The sequence below is a fragment of the Lottia gigantea genome (genome assembly GCF_000327385.1).
Source record: "Lottia gigantea unplaced genomic scaffold LOTGIsca_99, whole genome shotgun sequence".
NCBI classification, from domain to species: domain Eukaryota; kingdom Metazoa; phylum Mollusca; class Gastropoda; family Lottiidae; genus Lottia; species Lottia gigantea.
In genome coordinates this window covers 401870-425317 of record NW_008711185.1, presented here as the reverse complement: position 1 = coordinate 425317, position 23448 = coordinate 401870, and the positions used below count along the sequence as shown (strand labels likewise).

The following is a 23448-nucleotide window of genomic DNA, read 5'->3' as shown; positions in this document are numbered from 1 at the left end:
TTGGTAAGTTTCAACTTACTCAAATATGTATTAAATGGGCCACAGTACCAAGACTAAGAGAGTTAGACATATAGGTGTTTGTGCAATTGAAAGAATTCTTATTTGTATTTGTCATAAAAATTGTTAAGTTATTTTTACAATATTTAAGTTAGAAATAATTCAGATTTCATATCGGGTCGATTTGCCACGAATTATGTGTATGCTGAGACGATTCCGAATCTGTATGCTAGTTGAATGTGTATGCTAAGTTCAGCCCGGTTGCATTTGAAGGCTCAAATATCGACGGTGTTTGAATATTTTTTGTTTTCCTTTAAAATGTTACAACAGTAGATGAAACTTTTTAAAATTAAGGAAACTATTCCATTGTTATATTATCTTAATTATAATTAAAATGCGTAGATTTTCAAAAATTAAGAAAATGTTATCGAATGCAGGCCACAAAATTTGGCCAAAAAATGATCGAATGGTGTAGGCCTAACGTCACTGGAAATAAGAGACTAAAGAGTAGGGAATTCCAAGATGGTGGTCGCTGGATCCAAGCATCACCATTGGCTGATTGAGTTATGAGCTATCCGGTATAAGTTATTTATAGATCAGAGTCCACAACTCCACGACGGGCACCTGCTAAAGACAAAACAACAAGTGGCCAGATCAACAGCAAGAATTAGTTGTTTTTATGTGACTGAGCATTTACAATACAAAATGAGTGGTGCATCTAATGGAAGCATAGTTGTTGTAAGTCCTGATCATTTTTGACACCATTTTCATTGATGTTTTACTTCAAACCTTATGTAATTTCTGTCTTCCAGGGGAAGTAATCGAAATAAATAGAAGAAATTACCGCAAATGAATATAAATTCATTAAAGGGATTTTCTAAATTTTTTATGTGTTCGGGGGACACAGATAAAGTCCATTTGCACGATTCCAATTTTGCTGTGAGATGTCTGGTTTTTGCTTTTCTACTTATTTTATTCTTCTAAAACTAAACTTTTAATGGTGTCACCTTCACTAGGCCCTTTGAGATAGCCAAGTCAATATAGGCTATGCAATATTCAAAACCCAAAAAAACCTCCAAAAATGGCAAATCATGACCTTCAAAATTTACATTCCATGAATTGTTTTTTTTTTTTTTTTTAAGAAACAATTAAAACAGATGGTAATCGTATGTGGAGGAGGTACCCTGTTATTTTTTGGTTTGTCAACATATCGAGGGGATGAGAAATTTTATACCAATATGGTGATGCCAGCTACCAGGCTTCTAGATGCTGAAACTGCTCATAATTTAGCTGTTAAAGTGTCTAAATATAACATACTACGAAAACCACCACCTGACCCACCATCTTTGGTAAGCTGTAATCTAATGGAAAGCTTTTGAGTAATTCTCGGTTTATATAATGAATATAGTGGATGTGCTGACATAATTTTAACTTCTGTGTAATCTTTCATGTTACGTTTTGTTCTTTGGAAGTAGTGGACCAACATTCAGAGATAATTTATATCTTCAATGCAAATTTGAAGTTGTTAGAAATTTATGAATTCATATCTTGATTATGTGTTGTTTTATGGAAAAATGATGGTTGTGAGTTCCACTCTCAGTTTGTGTGAGAAAGTCTTGTGACCTGATAAAGTCCTCTTGTCTCTTTATCATTTCAGCCTACCCAGCTGTCAATATTTCAATAATTTGACTGAAAAGATCATTGTCTCAAAACTAAAAGGGACAGATTTTTTTTTACCAATCGTACCTTAGTCTCAGAAACAGGAACTTAGTTAAGCTAATCAGTAATAGTGTCCACAGCTTGCCATCGAAATTTGAGCCCCCAAATCCATGTGTGTCTAGAATTATCTAGTTTGAATGTTAAAAAGGCCCTGAGAGACACTATATTGAAAGGACATCTATAGAAATAGGAAAAGAAATCCCTGCTTTGAGATATGTGATTTCTGTATATTTCAAGTACATGTACTTCTGAAGACTATTTACATATATTCAAGACTAAAATCAATCCCCAAAATGGTGGATCTGTCCCTTTAAGTTTACAACTACACTTAAGCTGAAATGTTTTTTTGGCAACTGAATCTATAGTGAAATTTTTACCCTGGTTGGTATTGAGATAAATGAAAATTCTTTATTGTTGTTTCAGGAAAGTAAATTATGGGGTAGAAAATTTAGTAATCCTGTAGGACTAGCAGCAGGATTTGATAAACAAGGTGAAGCTGTAGAGGGATTATTAAGGATGGGGTTTGGATTTGTGGAAGTTGGAAGTGTTACACCAGAACCACAGTCTGGCAACCCTAAACCTCGTGTATTTAGATTAAAAGAAGATAAAGCTGTTATAAATAGGTGAGAATATTTCTGATTTTTTTAATGTGTTTGTTAAACATTGTTATAACCTTTTGGAAACTAGGCTACATGTGATGATTTTTACATGAGATAAGAGGAGCATTAATTTGAGCAGATGAAAACAATTACCAAGAATCAGTGTTCAATTATAATTTGGAAAGTTAAAATTTTTTTTAAAATTTTGGATTTTCATTACCCATCTGGTTAAATTATAACGCAGCATTCCATTTAATTCAAAGGTTACTTAAAGGGATTTTAAGGAGGTTTTCCTAAACTTTTTATGTGTTTTATGACGTCTCTAGAGGGAAACTGCATATTTATTGATAGTAGCTTCCGGTAGCTCCCCTCTAGAGACCTCATAAAACGGTTAGTTTTAGTAGAATTGCAAGAACCACAGACATCGAAATGAAAATTGGAATGGTGCAAATTGATTCTATCAGTGTCCCTGATACACATAAAAAGTTTAGAAAACCTCTTTACAATCCCTTTAATATTTTTAGATATGGTTTTAATAGTGATGGCCATCAAGTAGTAGCTGATAGATTGAATAAACAAATATTCTCAGGTAAATGTTCAATATTTGTTTACCTTTGTTTGGTAAACAAGACCTTTTGCCAGATTCCAATAAATCTTCGATTGTCTCTTTACTGAACTGTTCATTACAAAGCAGTAAAGGTAATTTAATCAAAACCATCAGATATAATTTGAAAACAGTCATTTTTCCTCTATTTGTAGAGAGTAAACTTCATGTACCACCTGACATGAGTGAATACAGAAATATGTTAAATATCAATTTTTGGACAGAAGTTCCTTCTTATTTTGATACTAGTACTGTTAAAAGGCAAGGTACATTAATTGTGTACTGTTTTGATTGTGTGCTCTAGAATATTTAGCTTGTTAATAATTAGTTTTCTTATCAAAACATAGCAAGCTTAACTTTTTTAAGCATTTTGAAATTAACAGCAACTTTTAGATAAGTATTTCTCTAGATTTTTGTGTAAAGAATTCATAAATGTAACCAAAAAAAACAGACTGCCCCTTCAGTGTTCATTTCTGATTTGTATTTTTTAGAAAAGGGCATCATGGGAGTAAATCTTGGTAAAAATAAGACATCACCTGATCCTGTAGCAGACTATATTAAAGGTGTACAAGTATTTGGTAAAATGGCTGACTATTTAGTTGTCAATATATCGAGTCCCAATACACCTGGTCTTAGAGCTATGCAAGGGCGTAAGCAATTGGAAGAACTCTTACAGAAGGTTGGTAAATGTTATATGCTCACATTGTCTGTGAGTCTCTTTTATCTGTATGACAATGGGAAAAACATGTAACATATGACAATCTAACAGCATCAGGCTATATCTATTTCATGTTCTTAAGGTCCTATTCATCTGGAGACTTATTCTAAAAAATCTTAACTTAGGTCAGTTTTAAGAAATACTGTTATCCCAGAGGCTAATCAAACTAAATTTTAAATCAATTTTTGTGATTGACTGGAATAAGGCTTCTGTGTATTTGACAATACTTTGTAAACAACAAATATTATTAGAGAACCATGTTTATTTTGAATGGTGATGAGAATCATAATATCGACCTAGCTTGGTCAGTTTAGAAGATTTAAATTCTAACAGGTCAATAGAAGTGTTGATAAATGAACTATTTCCTGCCATTCTGGTCATAAACCAGGCATATTTCTCAATGAATGGTGCCCCTTCCAGCAGTGGTAGGAGTTTTGACATGAATGAGATCTGATGGTCAACAGTTTTACCACTTGCACAAGCAAATTCTGTCAACCACAGATTTTTACCAAAATGATGTGCTATCTTTTTTAAAGCATTAAACACCCCAAGAGCATTACAACTGTATGTGTGAACAGCCAGTGCATCTACACGACAATTTTTACAATGCTGAAAAAATTCTGTAAACCAGTTGATACAATTCTGAGCATTGCTGCATCCAGCAAGGGCAGGACTAATGATCTTCCTATGACCAGCTCTTTTCTCCAGTTCTGGCCAATATTCAGCTACCTTTTGTGGTGACATGTTGGATTGGTCTTTATGGTTAGGTTCATTGAAAGCTAGTACATGTTGTGTTCCTGATGGTAAAGCATGTTTTAAAGCATAATGACCCCAAAACATTGGTACATATTCTCCATTTGGTTTATTTGTACAATGCTTATTGTGATGTTCAGATTCATTCAATGCCCAATCATACCTGTTGAAAGATTTATTCATATATTAGTGAGGTTTTTTAATCTTTCTTAATTAACAAGTAGCCATTGTCATCTTAAGAAATAGTAATATTTAGCTCATACTTGGTATTGATTCATCTCATCTGTCTAATTTTTATGGGTATTGTGGACACTGATTCCATTACAATTTTCAATCAGACATCTGTGGTTCGTGCAATTCCGATAGAACTTTGAGTGTTTGATGACATCACTAAATGGCAATATAATATGCTTGTATCACGTAAGGTCTTAACGATTGGAAATTGGAATGGTGAAAATTGATACTATCAGTGACCCATATACACATTATTTATTTTAGAAAACCTCTTTACAATCCCTTTAACATGACACAAAGTCAAGTCAACTTCCAACCCTTTGCATTAGTTAAGTCTGGTTAATAAAGAATTAGAATACATACCACCAAGATACTGTTTGAAAAACATTTGTATCATTACAATGATAGTTGGTAGCTTTAGGACCGATACATATTCCTTTCTTTTGAGATGCTGATACACTGATTGGATAACAAAACAAAATCACCAAGCAAATCCAAAGTTGCTTCATATTTTGTCGTCTGGTAGTTTGAAAGAAATTGTGACTTTGTTTTTATAAACCTTAGATCTTATCTTTCATTCCATTATCAGTTAACTTTACATTAAAATCATTTTTTATCAGGAGACATTCACATGAATTTAAAGATGGATTGCTTTTATATAATGGCAATGTTAAACCATAGAATACTGAATTTAAATGGGCATTCCACTTTTAATTTGGGCAATACTTGATTTTTAAATTTGATAATGATTTTGATTAATAAAAGCAGAGTTGGCCCATCCAATGGCATAAATAATGCTATAGTTTGAAAGCAAGTGTTGAATTTCCCATTTGTGGACATAAAAACACCCATGAACAAAAAAAACCATAATGCATGTCTTTTGTTGATGTGAAATAGATAAGTGGAAACAATACTAGGCTAAGTTTATCTTCTTGAGATTTAGTTGGCAAACTGATTATCTTAAAGATATCATGCCCTTAAAAAGAATGTAGAATATATTTTAAATCAGTCTGATACAAATATACATGCATATTCATCAGTGGATTTACCTAGTGTTTTCTACAATTTTGATTGTATGTAGGGACAGGTTCGACATCCGTTCAACCAATCATAATTTATTCTCAGAAACAGGAATTTTTTTTTGAAAGGTATGTATAAAGAAAAGACAATTATAGAAATAGAAAGTGAAATTCCTTGTTTCAGGTATTTTTCAAGCAAAAAAAGCATTTTGCCAATTCTAGTTACCTCATACAATGAGTTTTTGTCACATTTTTAACATTTATGGTGACAAAGTCAAACTGTTCTTGGTGTGTTTCTGGATCAATGTTCTCCATCAACTGGTAAAGTAAAAGCTTGAGCAACTAACTGATTGCAGACTATATTACATTCCAGGTATCTACAGAAAGAGATAAACTAAAAACCAGAGTTCCACTCTTAGTTAAAATAGCACCAGATTTAACTTCTGATGAAAAGAAAGATATAGCAGACATTGTTACTAAATCTAAGGTAAGACTTAATGGAAACTTTAACAAGCAACACTTTGCAAGATAGTGTAAGATAGTTAAACCCCTTAACAGTTTGAACACTGAGTGTAAATGATATACCACGCACACTCTGAACTGCAAGTAATATAGCTTAAAGAGTATGACCTTAAGGTTATGTGACCTTACTTGGTAACAGCTGTTGGGTATTATATTGTGTAATTATGTGACTGGTAACAGTCCAGTTGGGTTGAAAGGGTTAAATGCAATAATTGCAATAATGAAACATCTTACCAATGCAAATGTCATTTTGAACAGATATAAAACTACTACTCCAAAGATGGTTAATATATATTTGAATGTCTTTAACATAAAGGTAGTTTTAAAACAATTTTGTTCATGAAATCATAAACAATAGTAAGTCAGTATTTATGTTGTAGAGTGGTGTAGATGGTTTAATTGTAAGTAATACAACAGTCAGCAGACCAGAATCTTTACAGAGTCAAAATAAAGCAGAAACAGGTGGATTGAGTGGTCTCCCTTTAAAACAGTTATCTACCTCAACTATAAGTGACATGTACAAATTAACACAAGGTATGTTTTGTCATTTTCTGTAGGAATTATTAAGTCTTATTATCTTGAAGATAATAAAAGGGGAAAAAAGCTTATACCACTTGCTTGTATCCTGGAGGTCTTGGGATCAACCCCAGCATTTGTCCAAATGGTACCTCCTGGTTTCATCAATCTGATTTATCCATAACTGCCAATTTGAAAAGATATCATGCTTCAGATTGCATGTTCTCAAAATAGTTGGAAAATGGCAAAATAGGAGGGTATGTGCCTCTGCTAACAAATTTTCTCTCAATGTGCCTAATCATGGCTATCTTCATTAGACTGATCAAATGCTGGAAATTAAATGTAGAATTTCTTGTCATATTTCTATTGAGTAGGTAAAATACCTATAATTGGAGTTGGTGGTATAGCTAGTGGACAAGATGCTTACGAGAAAATTAAGGCAGGAGCCTCTTTAATACAACTTTATACAGCTTTAGTCTATCATGGTCCTCCAGTTGTTAAAAAAATTAAAAAAGAATTGGATCAGTTGCTTCAGTAAGTGTACAATATCTTAAAAAATGAAAACAAAGTCCACGAACTGACAACAGTGGACTGCATTCAAAAGCTTTATGCGAAATGTTACCAAATGATCTGGAATTGTAGCTAATGGGATACATGGAAGGTTTGTCTCCATTTAACAATAGAAGAGTGGGAATCCTACGTACCACAAACTTTTGTGATGTCTTTTGTAGCAAAAGGGAGCACTCAAGTTTGCATCTCTAGGAATGGTTGAAGATAAAAGTTGCCATTCTTTTGTCAATCAAATTCTTAAGAATATATAATATGTGTGTTCTTTTATCTTTAAAGGGCTGATGGTTATTCAAATGTTCAGGATGCAATTGGTATGGATCATAAATCTAAGTGAGAAGGTTGGTGTTGTAGGTATGATAATGTATAGGTGCTAGTGATGTGGAAATGACATTGACTGTAATGAATAAGTTATCAACTGAACAAATGACATCATTGAAGCACCCACCATCCTACAGACTGTTCAACATCTTATTTGGAATCTCTCAAAATTTTGTAGACGTGTTTTCAAAGTGAAAAGTATGTTTCCAGGATATTCCAGTATTAGCTATGTGGACTCTACGGAGTATACAAATCTAATTTTGGAGTGTTAACATGTGTTCCATAAAAGAGAGCATATCCAATCTGGCAAGCAACATTTGTAGTGGTGGCAAAACTAATAAAATAAATCGTAAGAGTCAAGAGCAATGATTTGCTGGAAAAATCAAGGATTTTTAAAGATTTAGCATTTGTAAATGTATATTGAATGAATGAGCATGAAATACAGTATAATTCTTATATCATTGTTTATTTATTTATGTTATAAAAACAAGCAATGATATTTATTCTGTTGAGGAAAGTTACCAAGCATAAGTAGCTAGGCAGTATATTTGGTAAAACAAAATCTAATCTTGTTTTAGTTTTATTAGTGTAAAATTTAAAACTAGCACTGTTTATACCACAAACAAATGTTAAAGCCGAAGCAGATATTACCTATGAAAGTGATCAGTGGGTATGCTTTTGTTTATGACAAATAAACAAACAAACTCAATCGTTGGAAATTAGTATTGATATGAGTCTTTCAAATGAAAGAGAAAAGCCTCATATCTGTCAATAATTTATTTACATATTACAACTGTGTTAACTTTATCTGGCTTCTTGGTAATATTTCCCAAAGTTATTCCAAAGAGCACTATTTTAAATGTTCCAAATTTGGATTATTTCTATCACAGTTCTTTATAATTTATTCTTTCTTCTCTGCTGGTTTCCCTTCTTCAATGGCAGCAGTTTCTGTATTACTTGCTCTAAATGTAGGGAATGACTCCCATGGTGTGTTGTATTCAAATTTCCTAAATTCTTGTGTCATTTCTATAGGTTCAATAACAACTCTTTGTACTTCTTCATCATACCTCACCTAAAAAAAAAACAGAGAAAACTTTGTGATCAATTCTTTTGGACATAAAATGATAACAATTATGGTATACAAAAACAAAGATTTACATGTAACATTTTGATTCACATTTCATCAAAATTTTGTTGCAATTTAAATGTTCCAATTGTAGACTTCAGAGCAATCTTGCCAATGACCTAAGTTCCTTAAGGTTATTGAGAGAGTGTGTTGGCATATTTATTTGATTTTTCAGATTAATTTTTAAATTTGGCTGATCAAAGGAAATATTGGATTGGCAAAATGCTATGCGATACCGCTTAATGAACCTTTGGTTACTTTACTCATTCTTATTCTAACAACATGCTTAACAGATAGTTTGACATAGCAATGTCATTCCTGTAATAATAAATATTTCGAATAAGCTATGTAAACCAGTGATGACTATGCTGAATTTGATTACAAGCGAACACAGTTTTCTTGTAAATGTTTTTTCTGGCTCATAACCACCTAACATCTTTACAAAATACCTATTTGTTGATCAGATATCAGTTCAAAGATAGCTTGAAATTAATAATTCCAAAGTACTTACCTCTACATAACCTGAGAGTGGAAAATCTTTTCTAAATGGATGGCCTTCAAAACCATAATCTGTTAGAATTCTTCTTAAATCAGGGTGATTAGCAAAAAATACACCATACATATCCCAAATCTATAATGAACAACAAATATATCATACATTATCCTAAATTATTAACCAAAAAAGAAGCTGTACATATCCCTAGCCTATAATAGGCAAATAGCAAAAGTGGAGTTTATGTTACTTTAAAAAATAATTTACTATGACCGATAAGTTTAGCTGAACAATTCCCGTTTCTGAGACTGAGGTATGATTGCTGTTCAAAAAAGGCCCATCATACCTTTTAAAACCCTCTATTCAGTACATGTATTATATATTATTTTGCACATGCAAATCCTCTTTTAACTACCAAGGCTATACAAGTCAACATCTAGCTATTAAAACAGCAATGCTCATTGAAACAAACTACTGCCTGTTGTGCCTTAAAATGATTTTAGTCTATCCTATACACCATGATTTTATGTAAAAGCCTTTTTCATGGTTAAATTGAAGAAGAAAGAGAAATATATCACCGCTATATGTAATAAATGTGCTTTTCAATTCAAGAGAATAGTAACTATCTTACCTCTCTTTCATACCAGTTAGCTCCTTCAAATACAGAACAAATAGAATCAATAGGTGTCAATTCATCAGTATAGGTTTTCACTCTAATTCTAGCATTAAAATGTATTGATAAAAATTGATAGACTATCTGAAATATAAAATAACATTATATAGAGTCTTAATGTGTCAATTGACAGTCATACACATCAACTTAATCATGCTTAACATCTTTTCACAAAATATTGTGAAATTAAATACTTGTCCTAAACCTTATCAATGTTATCCTAATGAATTTTGCTAAATACAATCAATTTCTTAACATTAGGTAGGCAAAGCTATCTACATTCACTGGATATCTGGGCATAGATAATTTTCATGACCACGAATTGAGCAAATTCTCTACCACACACTTTCAGTGAGTACTTCATATAAAATATATTTTTATATTGTGCTAGAATTGATGGTACTATGGAACTAATAATTGACTTATTTTGTTTTTGTCCATAGAGATAAACCTTGTCCTGTTTTGAAATTTCACAGGTTGTTGAAAAAGTTTGATTTGCCAGTTAATTGGCAAACAATACCAGTTTATACTCACCTCGAATCTACACTCCCTTGTGGGTACATCAACACCAGCAATATCAGTGATAGTTAAAAACTGAGCGGTGTGATGATCTTTAAGAAATGTGATGACAGGTAAAACACCTTCTGGATGAATCAATAATTCCAAATCCTCAACATGATTAACCTGTATTTTCTGAATATATTTAGGTAAACAATCGGCACAATACGCTCCAAAGTCAGTTAGAGTTTTCCTGGAAACTTCATCTGGTTGTCTCACCGTGGCTATAAGTGGAAGAATAACACCATTGAGAATCAGCAGACAAAAAAAGAAATTTCATTACATATTTGAATTGTTTTCTCCACATAAAATTCTTTTTGTAGCTTTTAAGACCTCTGAAACTCACTTCAATTTCAATAATTTCAATGCAAGGGATAAAATACCAAGAACTATCATCTATACTGACACCACAAAAAAGGAAAATAAAGCTTACGCATATTCGGCTTGCTTTTTGAAGAGTCAACTGACATATTTCGACAAGCAGCCCATGCCATAACTGGCTTCTGAATGACTGAAATGAGATGGTGAAGTATGTTAGTTAAAATACACTTCTCCTGAAACCTTGTTGATAACAAAGCTGACTAGCATCAATGCACGTACATAAGTCGCTCTTTCTTTTTATGTACAGGGCAGAAAAATCATGTGCAGTACTGACTGACTCCCGTATTTTATATAACTTTATTAAGCTATATCCGGCTCTACTCTGGACAAACATTGTTAATTAAATTTAATAATAATGGATACAGGTACTGTCCTGATCTGTCGTATTGGTTGCAGTAAATATATAACAAGAAATGTGCTTAATGCTTATCAATACTTGAATGGGAAAAGGAAAAGCTGAATCAAAAGGATGTCACTCAAAATTTATACATACATGTAGATCTAATATTGAAGTTTTATGTAAACATCAGATTAGACAGAATTTCAACTTCAACAACATTAGATCTACCTACAGTGTTGAATTATAGAAAAGAACGCATTCGAAAGAGGTCACAAAGCAATGGATAAATTATTTACACTTTTTTATGATAAAGGAAAAGGGTTTGTGTTATTACCATGACTTTTGCAAACAGCAGAAGCTGCTGGTCGTAAAAGCCTAACCAGTCTCGACGCCATGTTGCCGACCTTCAGGGAGTAGATGTTTTATAAACCTTCAGTCTCTTTTCATTCTGTGTAAACGTTTGAGATTTTTCCTCTCAAATTTAATTCTTTATGATTGAAAATATTTAGTATACTTTTAAATGTTTTTCTGCTAAAAACAGTAACACATGAAAAACACAAAAGCTAGTTACTAATGATTACTCCCAAAATAAGACATTATCTAACTTCTAAAGCGAAAGAGTGTGGCTAAGTTCGATAACTGAGATAAAAAAAAAAATGGAAAAAGTCTAAAATTTCTATTTTATTTTGCCAATTATTTTTTATAAGATTAGATCTAGCAAAATGTCTGATGACAAACTTACAAAAACTTTTGGTCAAGACAAACAGAAATTAATGTCTATTTTATCTGGAGATTGGATGGAAATACCCGAAAAGTCTAGGGTAAGTGGCACTGAAAATTAACAAAGAACTAAGAAGAGAGAGTAAGACTAAGGTTAAGAAGTCTTCTTAGAACACCTTTCACTAATATCATAATCAATTCAAAGTCATTCTATCACTACCCTTGTGCTTATATTCAAATTCAAATAAAATATATTATTCTAAAATAACAGTCACAATTGAAGTTTTAATGCTTGTCGCAATTTCTTTATTTTTCAGTTTGGTAAATGTCGAAGTGTCATTGAGTTCGAAAAGCTGAATCGTATTGGAGAAGGGACTTATGGAATTGTTTGTACGTTTAATGCTCTAAAATTTGTAGGACTAAACTAATCGATACATTAAAAACATTTAATAATCATCGTTAATATCATGAAAGAGTCAATTAAAATTTGAATATTTTCCTTATATTTCAGATTGTGCTCGTGATACAAAAAGTGATAAGATTGTTGCTTTAAAAAAGATGAGAATGGAAAGAGAAAAAGATGGTTGGTCTTATATTTTTGCTTAATCTATCACTTCTTTCAAAATGTATGTTCTGAAAAAAAAAAACCTTATATTAAGACTATCTTAATATAGTGTCAAAGGATTTTCCAGATTTACTTCATATACATATTTATGCTTTATATTCAAAATTACACATTGTCTTAAAAAAGGTACAGTCTATGTATGTGGACTAGATTGCAATTTCTAATGTCTGTAGACTACATGGTATTTTCAATTCTGATGTTTACTTTTTTGCTCTATAGGTTTACCTATCAGTGGACTGAGAGAAATTAATATATTGTTAAACCTAAGACATGAAAATATAGTTGAAATGAAAGAAGTGGTTGTTGGAAAAAGTTTAGATAGGTATGGAGCATTACTACAATAGTAGTCTAATAGAGAAGTTACTTAAAGAGTTAAACAAAGAGGTTTTCTTTTCTAGAATTTTTTTTTTATTTCTAAGCCATTATTGGGTGGCTTTTTAGAAATGGTTTATCCATAATGAAATCTAGGTCTACATGTTTTCTTTTAGTATATTTCTGGTAATGGAATATTGTGAACAAGATCTAGCATCATTATTAGACAACATGGCAGCTCCATTTTCAGAATCTCAGGTAAACTATTTAAGGAGTTGAATTTAAGGTCACCTGTGATCCAATCTAATGATTCAAGATTTACACTCAAGAATCTTGCTCGGATGTATTCATAAAATCCAATTCATTTCCCACTTCAAAAGCCTGTTAAACTCTATTCCCTTTATACTTCAAAAATACAAGATTACATTCAATTTAGCAAATCATATTGTGTAGATCTATGACAGTTTAGTTAGTCTGAAATAGGTACCTTAAAATTTCAGGTTAAATGCATTATGCTTCAATTATTTAAAGGTTTAAGATATTTACACGAAAACTTCATTATTCACAGGTAGGTGTTATTAATTATGTCATGCATTGCCACATTAAAATTTTTAAAATGATGTCAATTAAGAATTGAGTCATTGTAAGTGGTGTTGTATTTATTAGAGAGACAGTTTCATTTAACTTTCTTTTTCTTAGTGAATGGTCAAGTTCTCAGAAGTTATATATTACATAAGACCATAGGTGTCAAGTTACAGGTCAAAAGCTTAAAAGGAATATCTCTGGCAAAATGAAAAGAAAAGAGTTTGTAATTCTGTACCATTATTTAATGAAATGTATTTGTCTATTCTGTTTCAGAGATTTAAAAGTATCAAATTTATTAATGACAGATAATGGATGTGTCAAAATAGGTAAATTACTAATGAATGTTATTTCACTACTTCAGCTATTTGAGTTCTAGTTCATTCACAGTCATTATCAGAGGCCAGATCTGATATTAGTCAACTTTCCTTTCAATTGTCTCAATCTTCATTTCCAGGTCAGCCTACATTATACTCAATAACAAAAGGTTTTTGTCTATTTTCAGCTGATTTTGGGCTGGCAAGAAAATATGTTATACCTAAAAAACCAATGTCTCCAAGAGTTGTTACATTATGGTATGTATGTTACGTTAGTTCTTATATTATGAATTTTGAATTTCTCTTGAATGTTTGATTCTTTTAAATTTTAAGCACCTCACCACATTCCGAGGTCATAGGGTTAGGTCCAAAGGTTATTGGGATGAGTGTTTAAGAGCTGTGTCATTAACTGTAGTGGTTACATTAAAAATGAAAGTTGATGGAATGAAAGTTTAGTCTCATTTGAATTAGACTGAGGGGATATCAGTTTAATTGTTCTGCTTTTTTTCATTTTCTGAAATAATTGGTTACTTTGGGAAAGTATTTCTTCAATATGCATGTAAATTATAGTAGTGTAAATGAATATTGTATATTGTTTATCAGGTATAGAGCACCAGAATTATTATTTGGTTCAGAAAAACAATCAACTAGTATTGATATATGGTGAGTATTTATGATTAATATGTTTTCATGTTTTCTTCATTCTAATAGTAAAACTTTAAAATGTTTATTTTTTATAAATCTTTTTTTTTTTAAACAGAGTATCATTGTAGATTTTTGCAAAAATGTTTGCAAAAATATTTGCAACTGTTTGTAAACTTTGATAACTTTCTATTTTGAATAGTCAGCTGATTGTATACTTGGTTGTATACTTTGTGAATTATATTATATTTCTATATTAAATAGGTCAGCTGGTTGTACACTTGGTGAATTATATTATATTTGTATATTAAATAGGTCAACTGGTTATATTTCTATATTAAATAGGTCAACTGATTGTATACTTGGTGAATTATATTATATTTCTATATATTAAATAGGTCAGCTGGTTGTACACTTGGTGAATTATATTATATTTGTATATTAAATAGGTCAACTGGTTATATTTCTATATTAAATAGGTCAACTGATTGTATACTTGGTGAATTATATTATATTTCTATATATTAAATAGGTCAGCTGGTTGTATACTTGGTGAATTATATTATATTTCTATATATTAAATAGGTCAGCTGGTTGTATACTTGGTGAATTATATTATATTTCTATATTAAATAGGTCAACTGATTGTATACTTGGTGAATTATATTATATTTCTATATTAAATAGGTCAACTGATTGTATACTTGGTGAATTATATTATATTTCTATATTAAATAGGTCAGCTGGTTGTATACTTGGTGAATTATTATCACATAAAGCATTATTACCTGGACGTTCTGAATTACATCAAATAGATCTACTTGTTGAAATGTTTGGCACTCCTAATGAAACTATATGGCCTGTAAGTATTAGTGTAATCTGAAATCTGTTTTTTTATACGCCCATATAAAATGGATGTGAGTGTTTGTTATCACCCACGGATCACTCCAAAAAGAAATGTATGACTGAATTTTGAATATTTCATTCCAGTGATTGTTACAGTACTGCCAAATATTTTTATTTAAAATCAAAGCTGCCATTATAATAGAATGCATTATCAAAGCGGAAATTCCAGATCACTTTTACATTAGAATTAGAATAAGATGTCTGTACAAAAATAGGTACTTCATAGGTGTCTGTTTTAGTATAAGGTACAGTATTATTGATGCAGTAGAAAGTAGTAAAATCAAATACATGAGATGTGCACATGAAAACCTGTTATCTATTTTATTGCTAATCTTGACCTGACACCCTGTTGTGGGAATTATTATATCATAGTATTCAGTAATATCAACTAAAACATCTCTGTTAATTTTCAGGAATTTCTCACATTACCAGCATTAGAAAAATTTACATTAAGACAACAACCGTAAGTTTAAATTTAGGAACTATTAAAGGGATTGTAAAGAGGTTTTCTAAAATTGTTTGTGTTTCGGGGGACACTGATAATATCAATTTTCACCAATTTTCAGTTAGACGTCTGTGGTTCCTACAATTGCACAAAAACTAAGTTTTTGATGATACTAATATAGCAAAATATGCTGGTATCATATAGGGCCCTTTGCAATTAGTGACGTCATCAAACACTTAGTTTTTGTAGACTTGCATATATATATTTGCTCATCAAGGTCCATCTGACCAAGATAAGCCTTATATATTAATGCAGGGCCGTTACCAGGGTCCTTTTTCTACGAGGCAAAAATTATGTTCTTGGAACAGTAACCACCTTACCATGGACATCAAATTAGAGATATATCACATTCATATTTTTAACTTTAACAAAAAAATTTTTATTTTGTATCTTTACTTATTATGGTTGATATTGCGTGAGTCATTTGTTTCATTTGCCATGATGTAGTTATGGCCCTGTAAAGATTATTGCTTTATTTATCTACTTTATATATATATATATATACTTTTTTCATATAGATATAACAATATAAGACATACATTTACATGGTTATCAGAGGCTGGTATTCAACTGTTAAACTCTTTATTTATGTATGATCCTAGTAAGAGGTAAGTTGTTCTCCTATAATTTCATGTGTTTGAGCCTTTTTTAGTCCAAGACTATACTCTTGCTCAAACTGATCATATAAATAACATAATAATTCCCCTTTTTCCATGTTTTCATATTTGATATTTTCAACGATTTAATAATTTTCTTATCGCTTAGTACTTTTGAGTGTGATAGAGACCACAGTTTAAATTTTGATGAGACATTCTTTTCTTATGTTTCTGATAACTATGACATATTCACTCTAAAGGGATTGTACAGAGGTTTTCTTGAAAATGTATGTATGTATGACATCATCGAATTGCACCATTCAAATGACTGAAAGTTGGAATGGTGCAAATTTATGCTATCAGTGTACCAGATGCACATAAAAAAAAAAACAGCTTCTGATAAAATTCTATAATTTTCAGATTATCTGCAGAAGATGCCATAGAAAATCCTTACTTTTCTGAAGCACCTCATGGTAAGGCATATTATTATTCTGTCCACCACCAAATTTATGTTATCTACTCTTCAAGTAGTCTATTTCTCCTTCCTTTCCTTTCCTTGATGGATTCTTTCTTGGGGGCAATGCAAGTCTTTTATAAAGGGAAAATCTTACATTTTATTCAACATTTTTTTGTAACTACTGCAATGCAACTTGACAGTAAATATTTGTATTTTCTAGCATGTGAACCAGAATTTATGCCATCATTTCCACAACATAGATTAAAACGCAGACAATCAGACAGAAATAAAGAAGAACAGTAAGTTTTGGTTATTAAATTAAAATGTTATTTTGTCAGCAGTCTGCTTTGACTAATAAAGTAATATGAGATATAGTTTCTAAAAATGGCTCTATCAGCTGTTAGCAATAAACACTTATTCCTTTATTTTTCAGGAAACAGCAATTAAATGATTCTTTTAAAGACTTTGGAAATTCATCAGATTCTTTTGTAAGTTTAATATTTATAGTTCAATAATTGCAGTATTACCATTCACCAGTCAGTGTTTATGGAATTAGTAAGTTCTTTACCAATAAGTAATATTTAGAGCACAGTTTTCATAGTTAAACAATTTAATCACTGAGCTTGAAGAATGAGTTTAAATTAATGAAAATAACATTTGATATTAACTGGGACGAGCAGTTATAATTTGTTTTCTTTTCAGGCCAAGAAAAGAAAGCAGTCATTCTGAATCAATAGTAGGGAATCAGTGAATATTGTGTAACATAGAAACAATTGATGTTGGATAGCATTGTGAATGCTGTTGGATCAGTTGACTGAGCTTGTGGACATTTGTCACTGGGGACTCTTGGTTCAAATTGAAACAATTAAACCACAACTGTATTAATTCTGTGTCTATGAATAGGATACACTTGAATTTTGTGAAGTGAAAAGGATTACTGAAGTTGGACATACAAGGGCTGTATGTTACTGGGCACATTTTGGAAATAAAACAGAACAGACTATTGTGTTTCAGTGTAATTGAAACTCGATAACTCTAGATATAGATATTATGTTCATTTCACTTACACTACCCCAATATAGTTTACTGTACTCTTAATTCAAAATGAAATTGAAAATGTCAAAGCAAAGAATAAAAAATATGAAATTACAATTTTCAGTTTATTGAGAAAACAAAGAAGTCTGTATTTCAACAACTGGAATCGATAAAAAATTATTTATAAGCACTTTAAATACAGCAAATTATAGAGTAATTTTCTCCTAATAGCAATATGATCAGTTTACATAGCTTTCTTAAAAAGAACTTTGTGTCTTTCACTAAAACACTGGAACAAGATGTCATTATCAAGCAATTTTTATATTGGCATTGTTAGATTCCATCTTAAAAGAAATTGTCAATTATACAAATTGTTACCAAATACCATTGGCATGTTGGAGAGAATAGGGAGTTGATAAACTCAATTGCAGAGCAGCATCAAGTGTTTTGTAAGGATAAGTGAAATGGCTTAAAATTCAAAATATCTCTGGAACATGGAAAAATTGGACAAGTTTATTATCACAGGGTGACCCTTATAGAAAAAGTAAAAACAAATTCTCCTTCAGATATTTTTCTCTATAATATAAAAAAAGTCTACGAATCTTTTTGTTATCGTTTTGTCTCGAAGACAACCTTCATAATTTACATGTGTTATATTATACCATATACTAGACATCTGCCTTTATTCCAGTCTCTGATTACTATTTTGTAGTTTTACACTGGTGTAGAGACAAAAAACTAGGCTGTTTTGTAGGGATTTTCGAATTTATTTAGATCAAATCCGCTAAACCCAGATATATTGGGAAAGATGGAAATTTTCATAGTTCAGTCATACCATCATAAGCCCCATGTCACGTCTGCAGTTCCATTAAAGTTTTCATTCACAAAAATAATCCCTCTTCAGTCATTTAAAATTATGTGCACAGCCAAAAGCTCACGGGTCACATAATACTCACAAAACAAAAGTAACGGTAATGCCCATAAAGGTAATCTAATATCATAAAACGGGACTTAGTTTTACTGACTCTAATCCAGCCGATAACTCAAAATATGGAGGCTGGAATAGAGGCAAATGTTTCAGACTAACTAGACTACAGCACTAGTCACATTTAAACCAATCCTTATTTCTACTTCAAGTTAATTATCTTTTCCTCGTGAACTAAAGTAAAAGATCTAGTGAGTGAGAAACAGGGGAGACTTGGGAACAATTTGAAATTCTAGATAATGCTATCGATTTATGATTAAAATTGGGTTTAATGATTTTCTAATTCATTTGACGACATTTATCTATCAAATTACTAAATAAAGTAAAAGTAAAACAGATCAACCTTGTTTGTTCTCATAAATGCTTTGATTTAACTTAATTTTTTTTTAAAGAATTAGCTTATATGACAATGCTTATATTTAACAAACTACTGTATGATTTAAAGGGCAAATTAATTTAATTTAAAGAAATTCTTAACTTATATTATCAAGAAAGGGCTGCAAAAATACTTTAACATTGAGACACTTTTATTGATCCAACTGGTTGATATTTATTTCAAATAGACACAACAAATGCAAGAAACAGAATAATACTTGACAGATACATACAAAATTTGAACATTTTTCAGGGCATTATACAATGGCTATATAAGATTATTATGTCTTCTGAATTTAGAACATGTTTCTTGACCAACAAGATGTCATTCTGGATAACAAGTACTTTGAATACAAAGCTTCAATGATTCTGTCACTTTTAGTAAAGCATAATTCTACTTAAGTAATTGTTATCCATAAAATGTGCCCGAGTACTCACTGACTATAAGCCACTCAAAAATTTAAAACAAGTTATCTAACAAACTGAAAATTTTACTCCAAATTTTTCTATTAATTCAAAAAGAACAAAGATTAGAATGAAACTCATAATCAATCCATATGAAAATGTTTGTTTACAATCTGTCAACAATTTTCATTCACATTCCAAAGCATAAAGGTGGGCAATACTCTCGATTTGTTACCATTTATTCAGTTTTAGTTAAAGTCTCAGACATGTATGAATATTGTTGACAGATCATACAAAGAAAGAGTCCATGTTGTTTACAAACTGTGTACATGTTGACAGGAGTGATTTTATCCTAGTAACATTACTAATTATATATTGAACTCTCTGGTGGCTGAGAGAGTTTATAATTTTCCTTCTGAGTCATGGAATTTCGTATATCTTGTAAAACATCCTTTATTGAATATTTTCTATTCCAATTTTTTAACTTGTCTAATACTTTTGAGTCAACCTGAAAAGAAAAAAATTATCAAACGTTAATTATATATTCCTTACATGGCTCAAATTTCCTTGTATGTCATCATGTGAAGTTACATCAACACTCCAAAAGTATAAAAAAAATTGGAAAAAGTGTTAAGTCAATCAGATGGGACAATAATCTGAGGTCCCATATGAAACAGGCTATTAAAAAAGAGCTCTCGCATGTAAGAAATCAAAAAAGTGGTTTCCTAACAAGATACGTCCACTTTCCTGATACTTTTTTAGTATATCAAGGGCAGTCACCTATCTGTGTCAAATCATACCAAAAATCTAATTTGTACAAGATATTGTTGATTTAAACCAACAAAAATTTTAATAAAATTCTGACAAAAACTGTCACATTATAATGTGGGCGTATAAAAAGTAGGATAATGCCGCTATCCTGGCAACACATTCCTCATTGCACACTACATGGCATCACCAGTCAAAACTAAAAAAGAGATCAAAATTTAATAAGACAAATACTTACTACTCCAGAATCCTTGACAATATTTGAATGAATTCGTGTTAAAAATTTAACTGTTGGGGCTTCCTCAGGATATTTGGCACCACAAGTTATTTTTAATTGATAAATTCTTCCTTCATAAGCAGTCTTAAATATAAACAAATCATAAATAAGATGATGTCATTGAAATGACTGTTCTGATGGGTTATTATATCATTTTGTTATGTACATAACTATCAGGGCTGTAACACTGTAATGGGATTGATTATTCATTTACACCCTATTTATAATAACTAATAACACAGAAACATAGAGCGAATAAGCAATTTTATCTTGATCTAACTTACAAAGTTTCAATTCATAAGTCAAACTTGTAAAGAACTTAAGCAAATCTTGATAAATTATTTATGAATTCAAATATTTTTCTAGAGAATTATTTTATTGCCAACAGTTTGGTATCATATAATATTAATGTTATATTTTGCAGAACTTGTGACAAATTTTATATGATGCTGACAAATAAATTGTCTTTTTTGTTTCTTTTTCTAACAATAAATCGTATTATTGGAGGATAATCGATTTCTGTCATAACAAATATTGTAAACTAACTTTCATCAAACATACAATATAAGCTTATACGCTATACACTTACTGGTTCAATATAAAGTGGATTAAATCTGATAATACAATTAGACCTACCCTAGGAGGGCCAATAATGGTGCCAGTCCAGTGTGTTAATGTGTTATCATCGTCATTTTCTAAGCCCCAACTAACATTACCATCACCTCCTTTCTGTCCTTGCTCAAGTTCTTCTAACAATACAAAATTTCTGGGCACTGAAATGTAAACAATCCAGCCTCAAGTTTGTAAATAGTCAACAAATATGCTAATTTTCGTCTTATAAAGATAATACAGATAGCGAAAATTATGAACGGTAGCCTTATTCCCCTAAATTTCTTCAAAAAAGCTTATACATATGTTAAAAAGAAGAAACAGTACAATAATAATTGACCTGAGGGTAACTAAAAATATGAAGAAAGGGTCATTTTAATTTTTCATGATTTTGAGAGTTAAGTGCACTTATCCCAAATGCATATTTTTTCAAAAATTAACAATTTGTTTGGCTTAATTAGCTGCTTTGGCAAAATAGTTTGAGGTCGTTTCCGGTCGTTTTCCTGCAAGTTTCCTGATTGCTTTACATTGGTTGTTTCCTGGGAGTTTATGGTCATTTCATGCCGGTTCATGTTATAGCTTTACTCAGTCTACCAGGGAAAGTGTTTTAAGCTTACTGATTTAAACAATAGAGGTCTCACAGAATTATGTCAAATAAAGCATCCAAACCACTGAGCTACTTCAGTCCCGATGAGGAGCAATGAGAGATATCTTGCACAAAAACAGTGACATTAAGTGCATGGAACACAGAATTATGGTTAATTGTATCTTCATTGTATCTGCATTGTTGTTTTCAGCTCTAAGTCTCTGTTATATATTCAAGAAACATTTTCTCCACTCTCTAGTCCCCGCAGAAGATAACATTGTGATTGAGTCTGACATCTTTGACTTTTAATTTTTTTTAATTTTCAAATCATCTATTGTTGAGTCTATTACAGAAAAGCTTGATAACCTTCTGAATCAGGGTATTTTCAACATTGTCATTGGTGTTAGATGGTTATCTGAGCAGTCTTGACCTTTTCTTAAGTTTTTCTTTTTAACATAGTTCAGCCAATTTGAAATATCATTTCCAGACAAAGCATTAACTCCATCTGATTTTGAACTTACATATCAAGAAGCCAAGTAAAATGGTTTTTCCAGCTCACCATTTGTGTTCCATATGACTTGATGTTAAAATTAAGGTCCTGTATAAGAAATGTTAGTCATGTTAATGATGAGTAGCCAGTAGGTTAATGTCAGAGTCATATCCAGTCTCTCTCATTCAGTCATCATAGTCACAGGTCATGTTTAAGCCAATGACTTTAAACCTGGCATAACTAATCAAACATAAAATCGCCTCTCAACCTGTAATAAAACTTCTATTCGACTAAACTCAACTCTCAATATAGGACAAAAATAAGAATAACAACATGAAAAAAATGTTTTAAAATACCTCTATACCCACCGATAGTATTGCTCGCCATGTTTGTTTCTGGAAATTAGCCCCTGGTGTTCGAACATGAAAGATTTAAGAGCGTTCGAGATGTAATAACACTATTGTGTTCTAGAGTGTTCTTAGTCAGTTCGTGTCACCCAGTACGCTTCATAGTATTGTTACTTAAATCATACGTCAACACAACAAACTAAAAATATATAGAATCCTCAAACAATATTTATTTCAAAAGAACAATAGATCTATCTAAAATTATATTTTACTTTACGATTTTTGATGCGTTACACAGTTGAGGAGTTGAGTGCGAAGCTATCGTAGAAGATATGACGTCATAATGTAAACAAATATTTGTCAGGAAACTTTCTCGCACCTGCTGTAAATAGGAGAATTATGAATAATTTGGTTGCAGAAGATTGTCTTATGCATTAAAAGAGGCAAATGTTTTTGAAGGTTTGCATTTGTGTTTATTATATTCTAAACTTATTTAATATGACCATGATATCGCATTTTTTCCTTGATATCCCTTGGCCTTGTTGATATTAATGTTTTTTTTAGTAGTTGGTCTACACTCCTTTACTACTCGTAGTCATAGCCTACTCCACTCTAAAATACACATGTAAAATTTTGAAATTTCAATCCCTTTCACAATCCCTTTACACGAAGGTTCCTTTTAAACCAATGGAGAACAACATACCTACAGATGTCAGAGCTAATTTGGAATTGTTGTTTATTAATTAATCCATCTTCAGTGTCCAGCTCA

The 23448-nt window shown here is 31.2% G+C and overlaps 4 protein-coding genes across 4 annotated transcripts; 2 read left to right on the top strand and 2 right to left on the bottom strand.

The window, feature by feature from the left end:
• Positions 1-1154: 1154 nt before the first annotated feature.
• On the top strand, positions 1155-7585 carry LOTGIDRAFT_170476 (hypothetical protein; the record flags this gene model as incomplete). Its single annotated transcript, XM_009069130.1, has 8 exons — positions 1155-1346; positions 2140-2339; positions 2840-2904; positions 3411-3598; positions 6017-6130; positions 6546-6699; positions 7056-7215; positions 7528-7585. 8 exons carry the CDS (start codon positions 1155-1157, stop codon positions 7583-7585), a joined length of 1131 nt encoding a protein of 376 aa, XP_009067378.1.
• Positions 7586-8470: 885 nt separating this feature from the next.
• On the bottom strand, positions 8471-10554 carry LOTGIDRAFT_135579 (hypothetical protein; the record flags this gene model as incomplete). Its single annotated transcript, XM_009069129.1, has 4 exons — positions 8471-8641; positions 9207-9326; positions 9820-9945; positions 10396-10554. Coding segments are annotated over 4 exons (576 nt in total), but the record flags the coding sequence as incomplete, so codon positions are not given.
• Positions 10555-11793: 1239 nt separating this feature from the next.
• On the top strand, positions 11794-17950 carry LOTGIDRAFT_223686 (hypothetical protein). The gene is made up of 16 exons (XM_009069128.1): positions 11794-11961; positions 12178-12250; positions 12372-12443; positions 12705-12807; positions 12974-13055; positions 13298-13365; positions 13656-13708; positions 13885-13954; positions 14300-14359; positions 15077-15200; positions 15658-15707; positions 16268-16357; positions 16766-16818; positions 17023-17101; positions 17236-17290; positions 17505-17950. The coding sequence occupies exons 1-16, from the start codon at positions 11863-11865 to the stop codon at positions 17529-17531; spliced, it is 1158 nt and encodes a 385-aa protein (XP_009067376.1). The 5' UTR covers positions 11794-11862; the 3' UTR covers positions 17532-17950.
• LOTGIDRAFT_207488 (hypothetical protein) lies at positions 17945-22792 on the bottom strand. The gene is made up of 4 exons (XM_009069127.1): positions 22689-22792; positions 21284-21420; positions 20609-20731; positions 17945-20110 (listed from the first exon to the last, which is right to left on the bottom strand). The coding sequence occupies exons 1-4, from the start codon at positions 22717-22719 to the stop codon at positions 19967-19969; spliced, it is 435 nt and encodes a 144-aa protein (XP_009067375.1). The 5' UTR covers positions 22720-22792; the 3' UTR covers positions 17945-19966.
• Positions 22793-23448: the final 656 nt, after the last annotated feature.